At 35.2% G+C, this 18,806-nt stretch overlaps 2 protein-coding genes across 6 annotated transcripts; one reads left to right on the plus strand and one right to left on the minus strand.

The window, feature by feature from the left end:
* The first annotated feature begins 2,772 nt into the window (after positions 1-2,772).
* MMH-1 (MUTM homolog-1) lies at positions 2,773-6,985 on the plus strand. 3 transcript variants are annotated; one of them, XM_078315542.1, is made up of 10 exons: positions 2,773-3,101; positions 4,077-4,128; positions 4,212-4,272; positions 4,437-4,505; positions 5,014-5,139; positions 5,313-5,363; positions 5,597-5,674; positions 5,786-5,888; positions 6,237-6,271; positions 6,525-6,985. In XM_078315542.1, the coding sequence occupies exons 1-10, from the start codon at positions 2,873-2,875 to the stop codon at positions 6,777-6,779; spliced, it is 1,059 nt and encodes a 352-aa protein (XP_078171668.1). In that variant the 5' UTR covers positions 2,773-2,872; the 3' UTR covers positions 6,780-6,985. The 3 variants fall into 3 exon arrangements, with proteins under 3 accessions (XP_078171668.1, XP_078171669.1, XP_078171670.1); XM_078315543.1 differs by lacking the exon at positions 5,597-5,674; XM_078315544.1 differs by lacking the exon at positions 6,237-6,271 and having other exon boundaries at positions 6,525-6,615.
* A 3,256-nt stretch (positions 6,986-10,241) lies between these two features.
* SMG7 (Telomerase activating protein Est1) lies at positions 10,242-16,761 on the minus strand. Of its 3 annotated transcripts, none has more exons than XM_078314790.1 (8): positions 16,607-16,761; positions 16,174-16,260; positions 15,021-15,605; positions 14,428-14,550; positions 13,787-14,025; positions 11,329-13,445; positions 10,878-11,035; positions 10,242-10,767 (listed from the first exon to the last, which is right to left on the minus strand). In XM_078314790.1, exons 2-6 carry the CDS (start codon positions 16,246-16,248, stop codon positions 11,360-11,362), a joined length of 3,108 nt encoding a protein of 1,035 aa, XP_078170916.1. In that variant the 5' UTR covers positions 16,249-16,260; positions 16,607-16,761; the 3' UTR covers positions 10,242-10,767; positions 10,878-11,035; positions 11,329-11,359. The 3 variants fall into 3 exon arrangements, with proteins under 3 accessions (XP_078170916.1, XP_078170917.1, XP_078170915.1); XM_078314791.1 differs by having other exon boundaries at positions 16,174-16,290; positions 16,607-16,755; XM_078314789.1 differs by lacking the exon at positions 16,607-16,761 and adding an exon at positions 16,537-16,586.
* Positions 16,762-18,806: the final 2,045 nt, after the last annotated feature.

Genomic DNA, 18,806 nt, shown 5'->3' on the forward strand with positions numbered 1-18,806 from the left:
AACTTAATTTTTAAATTTATTTTTTCATTAAATAAATGTATTACTTACATATGTAAATTGCTTATGTATTAAGAAAAAATAAATATAATATCATGTTATTGTAGAACTAAGTTAAAAAAGGGTAAATTTCAGCGGAGGTCACTAAACTTTGCTATTTGTCACGAATTGGTCACTCAATTTTAATTTGCTCATCACTAGCCATTGAACTTTGTATTTGTTCCAATTAGATCACTCTATCACTTTTTCCATCCAAATGTTAACAAAATTTGATGTGGCAGTTCAACTCATCTTATGTGATAACTTAGGTACAATTTTTTTGAGATATGAAATAATTCCATTACCAACCCTTCTCTCTCGCTTGCTTTTTTCCTTTCTAGCACCTTCACATTTTATTTCTACTTCCCTTTGTTTGTTTTTTTTTTTTTCCCTTTTCTTCCATAAAATCCAGTACTCAACTCTTGATCGTAAATATATAGAAATTTTGTTGAGATTGTAATTTCTTTTCTTGAGCGTTGATAATTCTTATAGGGTTATATAAAAAAAACTTGAAAATAATATGAAAGTTTATTGCAAGCTACTTGTAGCTGGGGGTTAGACTTCTCTCTTATTGAGAAATATGATCAATAAATTTGTGTAAATGTGAATTAGATGTCTTGTTAACTTTTATTTCTCTAATGTTTAAATTAAGTGTTTGACGAGTATCTTTGCACAATCTGAGTTATTTGATACTAAATTGGTTTTTCATAATTGCAGCCCAATTTTTTTTTCTCTTTTTTTTTCTGGAAGTTGCTTTTTTAATGCAATTACAAATAGGAGAATGGTACCTACTGGTACCAGTGCTCATAACAACATTTAGTTGCTTTCCCAATATCAGGACAATGTCAGAGCAATGTCATTTAGTTGTTTTCTGATACATTTAGTGTTAACAATCATATGAGAAGCAAGGATAATTTTTCCAATATAGAAAGTAATCAACTTAAGCTTGAACTATTTAAAATTATGCAATAATCAACAAGGAAGAAACTGAGATTGAGATGAAGCTGAAGGTGGAGCGAAATTGAGAAGGTAAGCGAAAATGGAGCAATGCTGGGGCGGCATTTGCTAAAAGAAAGAGTTGAGTACTGAGTTTTCTGGAAGAAAAGAAAAAAACGAAGGGAAGTAGAAATAAAATGTTAAAGATGCTGGAGAGGAAAAGGTAAGAGAGAGAAGGGTTGGCCGAAATTTTTATTAATAGGAAATATAATAAAAAAATATTCAGATTAGAGAACACTTTTGATTTTTTTCGAGATATAGGGAAAACGTTATGACTTATCACGGCCAGGATTAACACTAATTACCGCACTTATTAAAAAAAAAAAAAAAAAGAGTTCCTGGCCGTGATTGATAATCACGGCCAGAATTCAAATCCAGTGCAATATCTGACCGTGTAGAATGAGATCTGAGTTTGTCCATTTTAATATGGCATTGCTGACCGTGATTATCAATCACGGCCATGAAATTTTTTTTTTTTTTTTTTTTTTTAATAAGTGCGGTAATTAGTGCTAATCTTGGCCGTGATAAGTCATAACGGCCAGAGGCCGTGATAAATCAAAACGTTTTCCCTATATCTCGAAAAAAATCAAAAGTGTTCTCTAATCTGGATATTTTTTTATTATATTTCCTATTAATAAAAATTTCGGGAAGGGTTGGTCCATGGAACTATTTCATGTCTCCAAAAAAATGCACCTAAGTTATCACATAAGATGAGTTTGACTGCCACGTCATATTTCGTTAACTTTTTGAATGAAAAAAGTGACGGAATAATCTAATTGGAACAAGAGGAGGGTTCAAATGCCTCCATTTTTTGTGTCTCCATTGTGCCTCTATTTTTAAAAACTTTAATAACTCAAAATTTAAATCTTAAAATTAAAAATAAAACCGTTGGATATGAACTATATCATTTTATCTATGCACATGTACAAAATTATGGCATTTCAACTTTGTTTTGATTGTCATCTTGAGCTTGTAAAAATGTATACAAATGTGGATAATTTCTAGACGTTGATTTTTCAACTTATTTATTCATATAAAAGCAAAATCAAAATGTGATAATTTTTTATGGGCACATAGAGAAAATAACATAGATTATATCTAACGGTTTTATTTTGACGTTTAAGTTTTAAATTTTGAGTTATTTAAGTTTTTAAAAATGGAGGCATGATGGAGGCACAAAAAATGGAGGCATTTGAACCCTCCTCTTGGAACAAACATATAGTTTAATGACAAATGAGAGACAAATTAAAGTTGAGTGATTAATTTATGACAAATAGCAAAGTATAGTGATCTCGGACGAAATTTATCCTTAAAAAAATTATTTGATAAATTTAATGAGTTGAAACGGTTCGACCCGGTTTCTAAAAGCGAATACCGGTCCGGTACGGTCTTTGCTAAAACCCACCTTCTAACATTTGACGCAAGTCGCGAGCATAGTGACAAATGAATTATTCGGGTTCGGTTCGGCGAGATCAAAAATTTGTGATTCGGGTATAATTCGGGAATGATTCGGAATTATTCGAATCAGAAATCTCAGTCCTGCAAGGGAGCAAAAAAATAAAAAATAAAAAATATACTTGTTCTTGGAAAAATTTGTGAATAATTCGTAAAATCCGGAAAAAGTTCGTAAAATTCGGAAATTATTCGGTTTTAATTCGGTCAAAATTCGGTCAACCAAATAATTGGGTGTTCGGTTGGCATCACCCCCAGAGAATTAGAGAATTAAACGGGTATAATTCGGGAATCGCGAGACAAACCCCTTCCTTTCGCTCTCCGTTCTCCGCCAGAGAGGAAAAGAGTTAAAGAGAGTGACGAAGGGCTACCAAGGGAGGAGAAAGCAATGCCTGAGCTGCCGGAGGTAGAGGTGGCGCGGCTGGCCCTGGAAGAGCACTGTTTGGGGAAGAGGATCGTCAAGTGCTCCGTGAACGATGACCCCAAGGTCATCGATGGCGTCTCCCCCTCCGATCTCCAGTGTGCTCTCGTCGGAAAGACCATCCTCGCCGCTCTGCGCAAGGGCAAGAACCTCTGGCTCCGCCTCGACTCCCCTCCTTTCCCCACATTCCAGTTTGGTTAGCTTCTTTTTAGCCCTTGTATTTTTTATGCATGTAGTTAATTATCTAGTGTAAGTATAGGGAAAGCTAAATTTTATAATCTCTACATAACTTAGATTCTGCATTTGTAACTCTTCTTAAAATGAGAAATTTGATTTGTCAATTTTAAGCATGGGTATGAAGTTGAGACTTGAAAACCTCTGGCTCTGAATCAGTAGCCTCCTTCCTCTTCAATATCACTCAAAACCCAAATGATCAGTGGTGAACTTCTGAAATTCATTCATCAAGCAGAGCTAATCTATGAAAAAGGGAAAATTCAGTGCCCTACCCCCTAAGAAACCCAAAAATATAATGTATACTTGTTAGAATTGTCACGCATTATCCTGAAGGCAAGAAGCATGGGAGTCGTCACCATACCATTTTTGTTATTGCCTTTTGCTGTTACTGCATGTCTGCATGCAGATCATAGACTGAAGAGATATTATCTTTAACTAGACCCATTATTTTGTGCATTAGAAAATATTACCGCTGCAGTTCTTATTTTAACAACTAGCATTTTGTGGCTATATTTTTGACTTGGTTCCGGCACCTGTTGCTATTTGCAATTTTTTTTATTTGACTTGTTGCTATTTGCAATTAATGTCATGTGTTAAACTTTCAATTACAAATATTAAAAATATTGAGTGTTAGCTTTAGCTTGTAAATATGTAAAATAATTAACATGAGGTGTGGTTTGCACCATATTTTCAGTTAATTTAACATAATAAAAATGAGTATAATATAAGCCCTTTGAAATGAAAACCAAGGTAACAAAAGTCTGGTATATATGTTTGTCTGAATGGTGCATGGTAGGACATCAAGAAGAGTAACAAGAAGACAAATGTGAACATAAGTGACACCAAAAGCACATATAGCTAAATTTTAGGCACAGTAAAAAATAGGCACAAGACAATAAATTGAGGATGAGTATTTGTCTCATGCTTAATGTTGCAGGGATGGCTGGTGCTATTTACATCAAAGGTGTTGAGACTGCTAAATACAAAAGGTAACCAATAATTACTTTTTTATGTTATGTTTTTTCTTACACGGCCTTTTTTTTTCCTAAGAAAACTCTGGCGTTGATTATAGGTCTGCTGTTAACACCACAGATGAAGAATGGCCATCTAAATACTCCAAAGTTTATGCACAAGTATGATCCTTTTATTGTCAAAAAAGTAGCTTTACATATGTTGCTTTCTCCTTCTTTTTGGTTCATGCATTTTCAATTTTGAAATTTAGATACTTCAGATGACTAAATTGTGTAATTTTGGGTCAGACGGTGGCATATAGTTCAATAGTGTATATCTTTTGCAGCTGGATGATGGCTTAGAAGTTTCTTTCACAGATAAGAGGCGCTTTGCAAAAGTTCGCTTGGTTCATGATGTAAATCTCTCTTCTCTACATATTTATTTGGCATGACAACCAACAAAATGGTAATTAAAACTAAAAATAAATAAAAAATTGTAAATATGTTATATAGTATAGATAGGTTGTGTATCAAATTTAGTGCAAAGTGAGAATTGTTTGATCACTGGTCAAGTGTCGATAAAACTGAACCATTAATAATAGGTCAGACTACTTTGTGGATAACCAATCGGTTTTTTAATTGGCACCAAATTTGATACATTAACTATCTTAACCATAGAGAAGATATCTGTAATTTTACTTCTTCTTTTTTTTGTTTTGAAAATTGTTTGGTTCTTAACTAACAAACTTTGTTGTCAATATAATCTATCCCTACTACATTCATTCAACAATTATCTGATAATTTATAATTTGTTCCTTGCTTTTTGATACTTCATTCTTTATTTGTTTTTTTTTTATCTCTCCTTGATTGTTTATCGAGTGCTATTGCTTTTATTTATTTATTTTTTAATTCTTATATTTTCAGCCAGAGGCTATGCCCCCTATATCTGAGCTAGGTCCAGATGCTTTAACTGAGCCTATGAAGGTTGATGAGTTTGCTAATGCTCTAAGAAAGAAGAAGGCTCCAATAAAAGCTCTCTTACTTGATCAGGTAATTTGTATATCTATATAAGTTATTTCTGATACTTTTGACATTTATGATCGTTTTTTTAGCCATCAATACTTTTTAGGTTCATAATAGCCTTATTATGCTATCATCCTACACTTGAAGACATTTAGATATTATAATTGATTTTCAAATTCTTACTTCTTTATGTAATACAGAGCTTTATATCTGGGATTGGCAACTGGATAGCAGATGAAGTTCTTTATCAGGTTGCTCTGTTTTGCTCTTTTCAAGTTTTAGTTCTCTTTTAACTGCAAAGAGAGATAATTTGTTTTTACTTCTTTCTAGAGTTTATTATTGCATTTTTGCTACAAAATGTGTCAAGGCGTCTACAGATTCTGAGTTACACTTTGTATATTATTTGCTAATGCTGGTTGTTTGATGATTCTATGAGTAGTTCTTTCTTTAAATTAGGATCAAGTATCTGACATGTCTGTTATAGGCAAGAATTCACCCGATGGAAAAGGCTTCCGACCTGTCAAAAGAGAATTGCCAAACACTCCTTAAATGCATCAAGGAGGTCAGCCATACATAACTGTTACCATCCATTAATTGTTTGGCAGTTTGTCTTCCACTAAAAATAATATGACAAGTTATTTTATCTTGCAATTGATAAAGAATTATTTTACAGATCATTGAGAAGGCAATAGCAGTTGGAGCAGATAGCAGTCAATATCCAGATGGATGGATTGTTAGGTACCGCGAACAGAAACCTGGGAGGGCTTTTGTTGAAGGTATGTCTCTTAACTTGAGATTTGGATATTAGTGTCATATGGGCTTTCTTGGTTATAAAATATGAATCATAGTTCACTATTGTCATTTGTCACATCATACAGTCTGCTACAACCCCTGACCACTATATAAAGATGTTGGATTTTACATTTGAATACGATACAACACAATGACATATAACAGATGCTACAACCTGACCACTACACAAAGACATTAGATTTTAACATTTGAATAAGACACAACACAATGACACATAACACCACCAATGTTTGTAAAACATACAGAAGATTATCAATCTATGTTGCAGCATATTGTGTGAATTATAAACCTCGCAAAATTATTCTTTGCAGGAAGGAAAATTGATTTCATTACAGCTGGTGGCAGAGTAAGTAACTATCACCCACCTCGGGCCCTGAAGTTTTAAAAAAAAGGAGGAAAAGAAAAGAAAAATAGATGTTCTGCATACTGAATATCCCGGAGTCAATTGAAAATTTCAGTCCAAAATCATGTTTAATATAATATGAGAACTCCCTAAAAATATTTTGCACCTCTACAACAGTACTGAAAATCTAGATTACCTTTTTGCTTAAGAATACCAACACTAGCTAAATTTTTTATTTGTCTACCCCTCTTTTTAGACTACAGCTTTTGTCCCGGAGTTGCAGAAGTTATCAAGCTCCAGTAAGGTTGCTCCATCTAAATCCCGCAAAAGCAAGTCTGATACTGATAAGGAAAAGGAATCCGAGGATAACTCAAATTCAGATAAAGACAATGATTCCTTCAGAGGTGCTAAGAAGAAGCCCAAGAAATCCAAAGATGATGACACCGGGAAAAAGAAGAAAGCAGCTTCAAAGGAACCAGTTACACCAACAAAGAAGAGAGCACGCAAGTAGATTTGCCTTTTCTTGGGATAAGTTGGATGAATTTATGTTTGATGTAATCCAGCCCCTCTAATGAACTGCTTTTGTATAATATTACTTGCTGTTAGAAATAGAGTTCCTGAAAATGGCTGGAAATGTAGAAGCTTGAGCTGCCTGATTATTGTAAAGGTTTGGTCGATGCTTAGTTTATTAATTTTTAAAGCTTTTTAAATAGGACCTACTTGATCCTCTGTTAGCACTACCCTTTATCGTGCATTTATTTTATTTTTTGGAAAGGCATGTAATTCTGTTTAGAGAAATTTAGATATGCCAATCATAACTCTCCAATTCGATATTTGTCCATTAAAATTTGAAAATTAATTATTTTCTCATCTAAATTCACTCATTTTGTTAATACGCTCGTTTCTGAATTTTCCATTAAAAATTACAGGTTAATATGATTAGAAGTTAAATTGATAATTTAACCTCTTTTAAAATTATGTATTTAAGTCCCATCTCTCTCTCACACACACGCTTAGTACACAGTCAAATGCAGACATTCGTTTTTCCGATTGTAGTACAAAATTTACATATTTTCCCACTTCTTTAAATTGGTTATACGTATGTAACTAAATCTTGTTCCCTCTGTGGTTCTACAAATAAAATACTAAAACAAACAAACATGCTAATTAGCTCCCTGTGGTAGATTTTACTAAATTTCTTGAATTTATTATATTTTGAAGGGTGTGCATTTTAGGGCTGAAAAATAGATATGGATAAATCCGCTCCAAATCCGAACAAGATCCGTATCGGATAATTTCCGAATCCGAATTTGGATATTACCTCCCAATTCACACGGTACCTTCAACTTTTGACTTTTGACATAGGAAGGACTTCAATTGTGTGTCATTCTAATAACATTTGATTAAAATCAAACGGTTCATTATACTCTATTCTTAAGAAAGATTTTTCTTTGAAGTCTAAAATTTTATATGTTATTATTCCTAAAGTTAATATATGTTGTCATATTACTTTAATTATCCGACAATTATTCGAATATGTATTCGTAGATTATCTGCTCTGTATTTGTATCCGTTTAACGTGAATTTAATTTTACATTTTAATATCCATTTACTATCCATATTCATATCCGCTCATTGGAATATGGATATGAATTTGATATTAGTATTATTAGCTCCGAATTTGCTCCGTTTACACCTCTAGTATTGTCAAGTGGCATAAATTCCTCAAGGATTTGAAATTGTCACAATTACTCCCAAATCCCAATATATTGGGAATCTGTATCCCGTCAGATAGGTGCAATAGAGAAAATCGGACCGTTCTTTCAACTCTGATATGAATCTTAAAGCGGACCCTTATTTCTAAATAAACACCAAAGTCTTTTGATCTGATTGGAATTAAATCAGAATCGTTCTTTCTCTATTGCACCTTCTGGTACATATGGGGATAGGACCCATATATTGGGAGGATCAATGCGGAAAACACCAAGTTGCTCTATTCATCTTCAGTAAAGTTTTTTCTCTTTCTTTTTTTCATATTATTCTGAGTTAAAAGATATTCGTCAATAGTAATTAACACGCTTGCAATTTAAAAAGGAAAAAATATTCTTCTCTCCTGTCTTTCATACTCTATTTTTTTTTTACTAGTAGTATAAACTATAAACACTTGCTATAATAGTATAAACGTTCGTGTTAGCAAGGACATCGCGAAGACACAAATAAAGCGCATGAGTTTCCGCATGAGGCGTGAAAACAACGCATTTTTTTTCATTTTTTAAATCCGATATAGTTACTCTAAGGGTCTGATCGGAATAAAAATTAACAAGATTAGAATTCAATTCAATAGAAAATACTTCATTCGAAATTGAACTTTGCTGATCGAAAAGTGCAAATAAAATGAAAGAATTCAATGTAGGAGAGTTATAAAAGAACCTAACAATACACTTAATTTACAATTAATGCCACTAGGTCGGCTAAAGCAAGGAAATAAAATTGGAGATGGGATGGTAGTTCATAGCAAAATTAAAGAAAATTATTACGCCATTTGTAGCTATCAAGATCAAAGAGAGCTAAATTGGTGCAATTCACTAGACTCCAGGTGTTGTGGAGAGAAAAAAATAAATTATATAGGTCTCAATTTGCTAGACTTCTGCTTCTCCTAGGGCTTGTCTGAGAAAGGATCTTCAGGAACGAACTTGATGGAGAAGATGAACGGGAGGAAGTCAAAAGAGAGATAATGAGGGTAATAACGTATTTTCACAGTTACAAAATTGTTTCTCGTCAAATCTCTACCTTTTTGGCGTGATTTCTTCTCACGATTTTGGCATCTCCAAATCACGCCGACTGAAGTCTTTTATCTTGCTTTTGTCTTCCGATCACAAACCTGACAAGAATTCCATTTCTATTTCCCGTTTGAGAGATTTTGGCGTCGTTCCGATCAGACCCTAAATCGTAAAACCGCTAGAAAGACGGATCTGGGTAATGTGAGTGAGGAAACTGTTAAACGCTCTAATAAAAATAAATAACTTGGTAACTAGCATGGTAAATGTACAAACTGTTAGAAAGACGTCACAAGTTAGCATCAGGAACCCTAAGGCTGGGGATATTTAAAAATATAAAAAGAACCGTCATAGGGAGGAATTCATGCTTTACCTGAAAGATCGCTAAATGTCAGCAAACAATACATTCACTGATGTGGATGCTGGGCAAATAAAATTATAATAAGTTATGGTACACTTGTACATATCCCTACAAGAGCTACAATTTTGACTAATGTACTTCTATATTTTCTCGTCTCTGTAATTTAATTATTGAAAGCTCACAAAAACAAATGATGATATGAAGAAACATCGAACTCCTTTTTGTATATCAGTATACCTAAGTCCCAGTTTAAGTGGCTTAGCAGTAGTTCCTTTTCTATAACTGTGTTTTGGTTGACTATTAAGCGTCGAGCTTTCGGTTTTTGCTTCATCTGTGTTTAATTCTACTATATACGGTGGGAAAGAACAGTAGTCTGACAGTTACAACTTTGGTTTCATATATGAAACGGACACTCCGTATGCCTTTTATAAAAAAAAAAAAAAAAAAAACGACAACGACAACAACTCACAAAAACAACTTTAGATAACAAACTGAAATCAGGATTAAAAACTTAAAGACGCAAATTTAGTTGACCCTCTTTTTTCCAATGAGTATTTTATTTTCTGAGGCAAAAAACAGGTGACAACCTCGTCGGCTTGTCCTGTTTTAAGCCTCAGTACCCAAATCAAGCCTACTAAGACTTCACGAGACAATTTCATCAAGTTGTAATTTTTGAAAAGAAAACACTTATTTTTCCAGTAGAACTCCATGCTTGGTTTTGCAACAGAAAAGCCTGACGGCAAAATCCAAGTTATCTGCCAGACAATCTGGTATATCCCAAAACAAGTGTGTGTGTGTGTGTTGGGGGGGGCAACATGAAATGAACAAAATATTATAAACAAGAGAAAGGAATAATACTTGCATACATAATTTTACACAACTTGAGTGTCCACTCATACAAATATTATTAGACGACCAGTGTTAAATACTGATAGGGTACACAACACAAAAGTTCATTGCTCTTATCCATTACCAAAACAAGGAAATCCTAATAGTGGATGTCCCTTTTCCTAAGACAAAACTCCATATGGAATTTCACACATGCTTTATCCAATTTATTGACGCAAGATACTTGGCAGTGCCACCAAGGAACTTCCAAGGCTTCAACCTTTCCAGCAGCACATAACCCACACAAGCACAAACCCTTTTCTTAAAACCTATAGTACCAATAAACTGAGAGACAAAGACACAATATCACCGATTTGACATCCCAACGAACCACAAAGTATAGAGATATTTAAGATTCTGCATGTAAACCCTAGAAGACAACAACTGAGCAGTTACTCCCAAGACTTACCAGATCCTTTTATTTCTTACCATTAGATCCTCCATCCCTCAGATACGTTTAAATCAGGAACAACCTGAATAGGCAAAAAAAAAAAACAAGGTTAGTTAATAACAGAATCAAGAACTATTGTCAATAAGATGCATTTTGTGACATTAGTCAACAAGACAGAAGATAATAACTCACCAAACCCAAGGGCAGCAAACAGCAATGCTTGGAATTACCAAAAATCATTTCTCCTCCAAAAGAAACTTAACAATAAGGTTGGAAGTGTGGTGCGCCATAATTCCATACGCATCAAATCAAGCCTGAGGCCAATTACTGCAACTGATTCTCAACAACATCTGAAAAGGCAGTAAAACAGTTTGCATTAAAACAAAAGATTCAACAAAAATGCTCGACATGCTTCTTGAACCTAAAAAATGTATAATGAAATTGCTACCACATGCTTTTTTTCTTATTTTACTTATTTACTCATTCTTGTTATTCAATTTACTTTTTTGGGATTAGGTTTTAGAAGACAAGAGTTATTCACCAATTTGTTATTAAAGACTTGGAAAACAAGGCACATGAAAGTACCCAATAGCAAAGGCGGTACTACCATTTTTTTTTTTTGGATCATGAGTTCTGGATTTACCTGCAACCATGCTGGTAAGAACTGAGAGTTCTCACACGAAATACCGGCCTGACCAGAGAGACTGAGCTGTATGCTGTTCTGCCTGAAGTCCTAGCTGAGTTCCTCCTTGTAGCGGCACCTGATGCTCATTATTATGCAGATTTGTCGGCTCAAAAAGCTGAAAATCATGCCATTTGGTGTTGCCATTGGCCGGTATGGCCGATGCACCTGACACCTGAGTAACAGGAGCAGCAAAACCAAAACTTGTACCAACCATCTCACCAGTAACCGCAGTACCAAAGTTGTTGTATCCCACATGGTTCGTGATGTTATGGTTTGCTGATGCCTGGTAACCATCTAACCATCCATAGTCGTCAGTTTGAGGGTAGAATGACTGATCCTTTCTGACCATTGAGGGAATATTTTCATTCTGCTGTTTCATGGTCACCGGAGCCCCAAATCCAGGAGGTGGGCCCATGTGCCTGACAGGACGGCTGACAGGATTCTTCTTTGATGCCACAAGCTGTTTCTCCATAAACCTGTTGGTCATCCCATCAGAGTTGATGACATTAAAATCAAGTACAGATGGCATGATAGCCTGTGCAGCTGTTGATGTGAGGAGATGATCTGGCAGTGCTGTTTTATCACTGAAAGTTGGAGGGGAAGGAAATTGAGATGGAGGAGGTAGTTGGTGCACAAAGCTGTCAGATTTCACACCTGCTAGCACAGATTGCATGATAGTTGATGCAGCTTCTGATTGGAGGAGATGGTCTGGGAACGCCATACTGGCACTAACAGCTGGAGCGGGAGGAAAATATGGTGGTGCTAGTTGGTGTCTAAAGCCCTCAGAAGTCACACCTGTCACTAGGTTGTGATTGTTCAAACCTACTGGAGCTGGAACATGAGATGGAAAAGAAACCGGTGGAATCACACCTATGCCACCCCCAACTAACCGTTGCTCTAAAGACCCATTCTCAGCAACGCTCAACTCCTTCAGTCCGGTGGATAAAAAGGCTTCTTTTTCAGCCAACCAATTGCTGGAACTGGCATAGGGAGGCAGATCCATTGTCACATTTTGAAGATCCGAACCAGCATCAGAAATAGCTGGCATCTGAGGTGGCCCGTTTAAAGAAGCTGAGAAGGGGACAATACTGGTGCCATCCCAATTAGACACCGAGCTATGCTGAATGAAATCAACACCAGAGTTTGTTATGGAAGTGGAAGGAGGTGGCGGCTTCTCAATAAAGGTATTAGGCTGAAAGACTATCACTTCATCTTCCTCTCCTTCCACATATAACTCTTGTTCTGACGGGTTTTCACTAAAGTGATGAATTCCATTGGGTTGTAACCCAGTAACTACAGGAGCTTCAGTCTCAGGTGAGTCCTTGCTGATGACAAACTTCTTAGGACCAGGATCAAAATAGATCTTCATCGGGCCGATCTGGACCACATTTGTCAAAGACTGACCAGCAGCAAAGATCCTCTCAACACGTGCTTTTTTCTCCTTTATACCCCCATCACTCTTCCTTGAAAAATCCAAAATGACTTGTGCAGGGACCAGAGGCAGAAACCCTCTCAATTCAAAATCCTCCCAGAGCGCAACCCGGTTACCTGTTTCGGTCTCATCATACCCACTCATTTCAAAGAAGCAACTCACGTCTTTGTTGGTTTCAACAGGTGCCATACCTGAGAGAACCAGCCTGTTCAGAAGAGATACAAACTGGTTCCAAAAAAATGACCTTGCGCTGGCTTGTTTCTCATCCATGTCAGAACCAGTAGCTATGTCGGGGTTACAAGCAAGCCATTCAATGTAGACTAAGATCCCGCTGAGGTAGAAGCTTGAGGCAGTGTCCTTGATTTCGGCGCATCGCCTTAGAATTTGACCGACTAATTCAAACGAGGCTGTGAAGGCATTTTGGAGAAGTAAGTTGCGTTGCACAACTCCAGCATAGGACTTTCCTTCTGATTCTCTCTTCACATTGTGCACCGTGTATATTAGGATTGCAACCAAGCGTAATATTAGAAGGGCATTTTCAGTAGAATCAGAACCAAAATTAAGGTCCTCCTCTGGACCAGAAGAGAGAATGGCTTGAAAGTCGCGCATCAGGGAAGAAAATACCTCTTCAAAAGTTTCCAAACTGTCAAAAAGAAAAGGCATGACTTAAAATAATTGAAAATGCCCAAAGCATTGTTCTTTTTATTTTTCTCTTTTAAAAATTTGGTTTTTTTCTCATTCTTATATATTTATTACTATTATGATGACCTAAATACTGTTACTGTTACTGTTACTTCTACACTATTACAGTTCAGTTACTGCACTTCATTGTCACTGCCCATCTGCAAATCTCTTACTATACTAACTACAACACGACACACATTAGAAACAAAATCTGTCGTTAAGCAAGTCAGAATAATTTATGAAACTCTCTCTTCCCATAATGAAAAAAATGATAATAATAATATACAAAACAAAACAAACCTTGTTTTTGTGAACAGAATGCCGTTCAGTCGAACAAATTTAACACAAAAGGCCTTGAATATTTCAGGTATGCTGATATCAGGTTCTTTGGGAGAAACAGGCTCTTTCTTGGCTTCTTTTAATGGAGACGTCCTGTCTCCTCTCCCTTTACCCTTGCCACCTGGGCGTGCTGGTGGGGCTCTTGCTGAAGGTGCTTTTGTACCACTATTAGTTGATAAAGAAGAGTAATGCTGCCGATTCTGCAAATGAGCATATATTAAAAACCAAATTTATATGCACATCACATGATGGAAGTTAAGTTTTACAGAGAGGCAACTTCATGCAGATTCCAAAAACTATATGCATACACCTAGAAGATATAGAGTACAATAAGCACTTCTACAAAGCAACAAAACCAATACTACTACTCCTTCATTTTAATCAAAAGACTCCTTATCACTGCTTACCTCTACCCCTAGTATTTTAGGAAGGGTAAGCTTGATGCTCTCAAAGAGAACTGGCAAGGAAGGAATAGGTGATATTTGCATTCTTTAACAACAGTTGTTTTGTAGGGATTTGAGAAATATTTTTGAGTTCAAAAGGTGAAAGAATAAATGTTTTTTCCAAAGTATTATTTAAATATTTCAAAAGAGGGAGATAACCTTATCAAATGCAATCACAAGATTCTCTCTGGCCATAGTGAAGGGAGAATCTACTGCCAAGCTCCGAAAGTAGCGATAGACCACCAATAACTCATCGCGGGAATATGTTGCAAGGATACCCAGCTGAAGAAAAAGGAATAAAAATTCATAAGAAACAATCACTTTCTAATAATTCAGCATACAGCTGCACAACAAACACAAGAAAAAAAAAATGAAAATAGAAACTTTTTATATGTTGTCTTACAAACATCAACTATCACATCAAACAAAAAGTGCGACAAAGATCATCTACTTCTTTGAGAAACTAATACTCGAAGTTCAAACTGTCCCCCCTTGTCACGATCATTATTACAAGAGAAACAATGTTGGAGAAATACTTTCAAAGTTATTTCAATTTAACAAGAAATTAAAATGGAAGACATCTGATACAGGGGACAATTGATGCTTCAGTATTATTCATGGTATATTTTACATTTTCCATGTTGATGTTATTTTAAAATTCTAGAGCCCTTGATGAATATCCTTAGAATCAAAACAAAAGAAAAGGCAGGATCTGACTGCTATGGATCAAGCACCTATTTTCAAATTTATACCTGATGGTGTGGATTTCCACTGGTAGGGCACATATTTAATGCCTGCGTATAGTAACTTGAAGCAGCACCAAATTCGCGACTCACCACCTCTCCTTCCCCATACAACCCCTTGTACCGTGCCAAATCACCCAGATAAATCAGACATCTGTTACAAGACATCAGCCCCTTCTTCATCTCAGTTGCCTTGCTCTCATCGTTAACATTCACAACCAGAGTGTCACCATTAAGTGGCAACCCATACTTCGAGCGAATCTTCAACATTAACTCGTGGTAGAAACCGGTCGCCTCAGAAAGGAACACCTTGAAGCTTCCCCTGATTCTCCTCAGCCGATCAGGATTTGTTTGGTTGTTGTTCTTAGGATTATTGGAGGAAGAAGTGGTGCCTGAATTGATGTGGTACCTGAACTCCTCAATGCGGCGGTAGTGCAGCTGCCACAAGGCAGTCTCGCACTCATTCTGCTGGGAGAAGTCATGGTCGGCCAGAATTATACCCTCGAGATTCTCACGGATCTCAAGCCATATGTTGGGGTCAGATGGTACTTTTGATTCAGCCAACTTTTTCAGGCGAGCCTCCAGCTTAAGGTTCTGCACAGAAACAGATAGCAATTCTTTGAATACAGCTGGCGACAATGAAAAAATGGATTTCCTAAATACATGTCAATATCGTACAACTGTGTGAAGAATGAGAAATATCACCCACTCATTTCCATTTTTGCTAAGAAAAATACAGACCGACTCAACTCTCTACATACATTTTATAAGAAACAGTGGAAAGCATGGCAGGTTAGGACATGTGTTTTGTTACGGTATAAGCACATGTGTTCATTCAGAAAAGTGCATACTCTTTTTTATTCAGGAAGGTCTATATGGTATTATGATGTTTTCTAGGTTAGGAGGACACATGAACTCGCTCATATGGAAAGGTTTAAACCTATCATCCTTGTGCAAAGAAAATAAGATTTAAAGTCCTACAGAGGAAATAAAATAAACTAATAACTCCAAAAAATTCAAGCAAATCAACAGTACCAATATCCTAATATCATTGTTCTGACAACAGAAGTATTTACTTAGTCCGAGAGGATTTTCCCAATAGAGGAGGTTTGTTCTTTCCTAGAAGTAAAGCAGCTGGGCAAAAAAGAAAGAAAATTTTAACCTTTTTGAATAAGCTTTGAGCAAGCTCACGAGAGGGGGAAGTAGCTATTGCGTTATCCATCTGAACAGTCATCATCCATGAAATTTTCTGTCGTGAAAAGAAACAATTACAAATTTCCTGTCATGTAATGAACAATTAAAAAAAAAACACGTCGGTACAATTAGGAGCCTAATTTGTGCAATAGAATGCACAAACTTATCATGAACCCAAACCCTAATTCTCTAGCCCTAAAATCGAGCCTATTTTTACAATAGAAATCAACTATGACCAAAAGTCAAGATTGTGGATTACTCGGTAGATCCTGTTCAATCAAATCCGGAGGATCGAAAAGAGGATAAGAATTAGGTCAAGCCATGGATCTACCTTTCAAATGCCTCGTACAATGAAATTACGTCAGGAAAAAAATTAAAAGAAGATAAGAGAGGATCATAACCTAGGTCAAGCGAGAAAAGGGAGGGGGGGTAAGGGCGAGAGAGCGAGAGAGCGAGAGAGAGAGATTTTTCTACCGAGGCTTCGCTTGGTGTCAAAGGAAGGCGGTGACAGAGACAACCCTTTTTTTTCTTTCCTTGGTTAATTTTCGACGATTTTTCCGATAACTTCTGTTATATTAAATAGAGAGCACGTAATATGTCCTTCCAATACCCTATTTTAAGATGTATCCCCCTCTGAAGTTATTTTTGTTTTCTTTTTTTTTATTATCCCGTAAATATAGAAGTGTTGTTATTTTTGTAGTCTAGCACAGGCGTGTCGAGGCCTGCTTCCGACTTTCAATATTTGTTTTGGGTGGTGACGTAATTTATTTCTGCTATTAATATCTATTGTTATATTAAGCACGTAAATATCTTAATTCTCCAACGATTAATAATTAAATGATGAAATTTCATATTAAATATTAGTTGTCTAATTAAATGATTTGTTTTTTTTAGTTTCTATGAATATTTTTGATATTTTTTTAGAGTAGACCTAGGGTTTAAATAAAAAATCCGAACGTTGAAACCCGCCTACCTTATAAGCGATGTGTCTACATGTGAAAATTTTAAACATTCGAATTAATTTAGTATAAACTCAAGTGGTAAAAGTTAGAAGGTTCATAAATTAATTTTAATGCATTCATTTTTTGAATCTTTTTTTATCACTTGACTCTATGCAAAAAAAGTTTACATGTAGACGCATCACTCGTAAGGTAAGCGGGTTTCAACGGTTCAAATTTGTCGTTTAAAACCGATTCAATGAGTTTTAGACTTGAGTTTACCAAGAGATAAACTTAAGAACACCCTAGTTTTACTCATTTTTTTACGTATAGAATCTAAATTTATTTAAATATGTACTCGTCATATGTAAATTATATCATCTTTCTAAATGATCTTTTTTATTTCTTAAATGTTATTTAAGAATTTTTAGATTGATTAATTTTTTATTTATTTTCATTTTATATCATTTAAAAATATTATTTGTAAATGTTATTTTTTATGAGATTTTTGTTTGAAAATATATGAAAAAGATAAAAAAAAAATTATGTATGTTATTAAATAAAATATGTTATTTAAGATATTATGCAAAGTTGGCAGATTTTAGCCCATCGGCAGCCTGCCAGGAGGAGATCACGGCTCACCATATGTCGAATAGCGATGCTTTTCAAAGAAGTCATTAGGTGTGTTTGGTGGAGCAAGAATAGCACTAATCTGAGAATAGCATTATTCTTTTGAGCTATTCAATGTTTGAATGAATTAATAATATTACTAATCCACTATTATTTGTTTGTCTTATGTGGGTTAGCTTACTATTCTACTAATTCAATCAAAATTTAAGTTAGTTACTATTCTCAAACTTGAGATTAGCACTATTCTTGCTCTATTCCTTTTGCATGATTTTGACTCATGGGCCCATGGCGGCTCTACTTTTGGTTTTACACTTCTCTTCTCCACACTTAGTGTTTAGTAAACGGTCCGGGCCGGGCGGTCCGGGCAAAACCTGGGCACGGGCACGGGTAGACACGGTCACGGGCACACGGGTACAACGGGCTGGGCATCACGGGTTTTTTTTCAAAAATCCTGCCCTGCTCGTTTAATACCCGTGCCAGTCATGCGTTCGGGGGCAGGACGGTCCGGGTAGGGGGGCCGGGCGGTCCGGTCCGGTTTTTTTTTCCTATTTTTTTGTTTTTGTTTTCTTTGAAAACCAATAAATTGTAAATCCAAATTTATACCAATTAAAATTCATTTGACATGGTTGTATATTTGAACTCAATAATTTTTGTTATAATCAAATATAAATAAAAAATTTCTTTTTTTTATTGAAATATAAATAAATTATAAATCCAATTTCATTGAAACATATGTAAATTATAAATAAATAAAAAACAAAGCAATGTACTCATGCAATTAATTTTTTTTATTGCTTTTAGTGTTTAAAAATAAAAAATATATATATATCAAATTAATTTATGAGATGGATCAAATAAAAATTAATATTCTTGTCAATATGACGTTTTGAAAGTAATTTCATTAAAATATATGAAATTATCATATATCTATTAAATTGCAAATGAAATTGTCATTTAAATTATATATTTTAGTCACTTTATATAAAATAAATTTATGCATGTCTAATATAATTAGTTTAAAATATTATTTTTT

The sequence above is a fragment of the Carex rostrata genome, chromosome 14 (genome assembly GCF_964058835.1).
Source record: "Carex rostrata chromosome 14, lpCarRost1.2, whole genome shotgun sequence".
Lineage (NCBI taxonomy): Eukaryota > Viridiplantae > Streptophyta > Magnoliopsida > Poales > Cyperaceae > Carex > Carex rostrata.

What these genes read in the sequence shown, in the direction of transcription:
- MMH-1 (XM_078315542.1), top strand. Translation starts at nt 2,873, where the DNA reads ATGCCTGAGCTGCCGGAGGTAGAGGTGGCGCGGCTGGCCCTGGAAGAG. An exon ending in GAGACTGCTAAATACAAAAG is followed by an intron (nt 4,129 to 4,211) that starts GTAACCAATAAT and finishes CGTTGATTATAG; the next exon opens with GTCTGCTGTTAACACCACAG. An exon ending in ACTCCAAAGTTTATGCACAA is followed by an intron (nt 4,273 to 4,436) that starts GTATGATCCTTT and finishes TATCTTTTGCAG; the next exon opens with CTGGATGATGGCTTAGAAGT.
- SMG7 (XM_078314790.1), bottom strand. Translation starts at nt 16,248, where the DNA reads ATGATGACTGTTCAGATGGATAACGCAATAGCTACTTCCCCCTCTCGT. An exon ending in CTCAAAGCTTATTCAAAAAG is followed by an intron (nt 15,606 to 16,173) that starts GTTAAAATTTTC and finishes GTTTCTGTGCAG; the next exon opens with AACCTTAAGCTGGAGGCTCG. An exon ending in ATTCTGTTCACAAAAACAAG is followed by an intron (nt 13,446 to 13,786) that starts GTTTGTTTTGTT and finishes TCTTTTTGACAG; the next exon opens with TTTGGAAACTTTTGAAGAGG.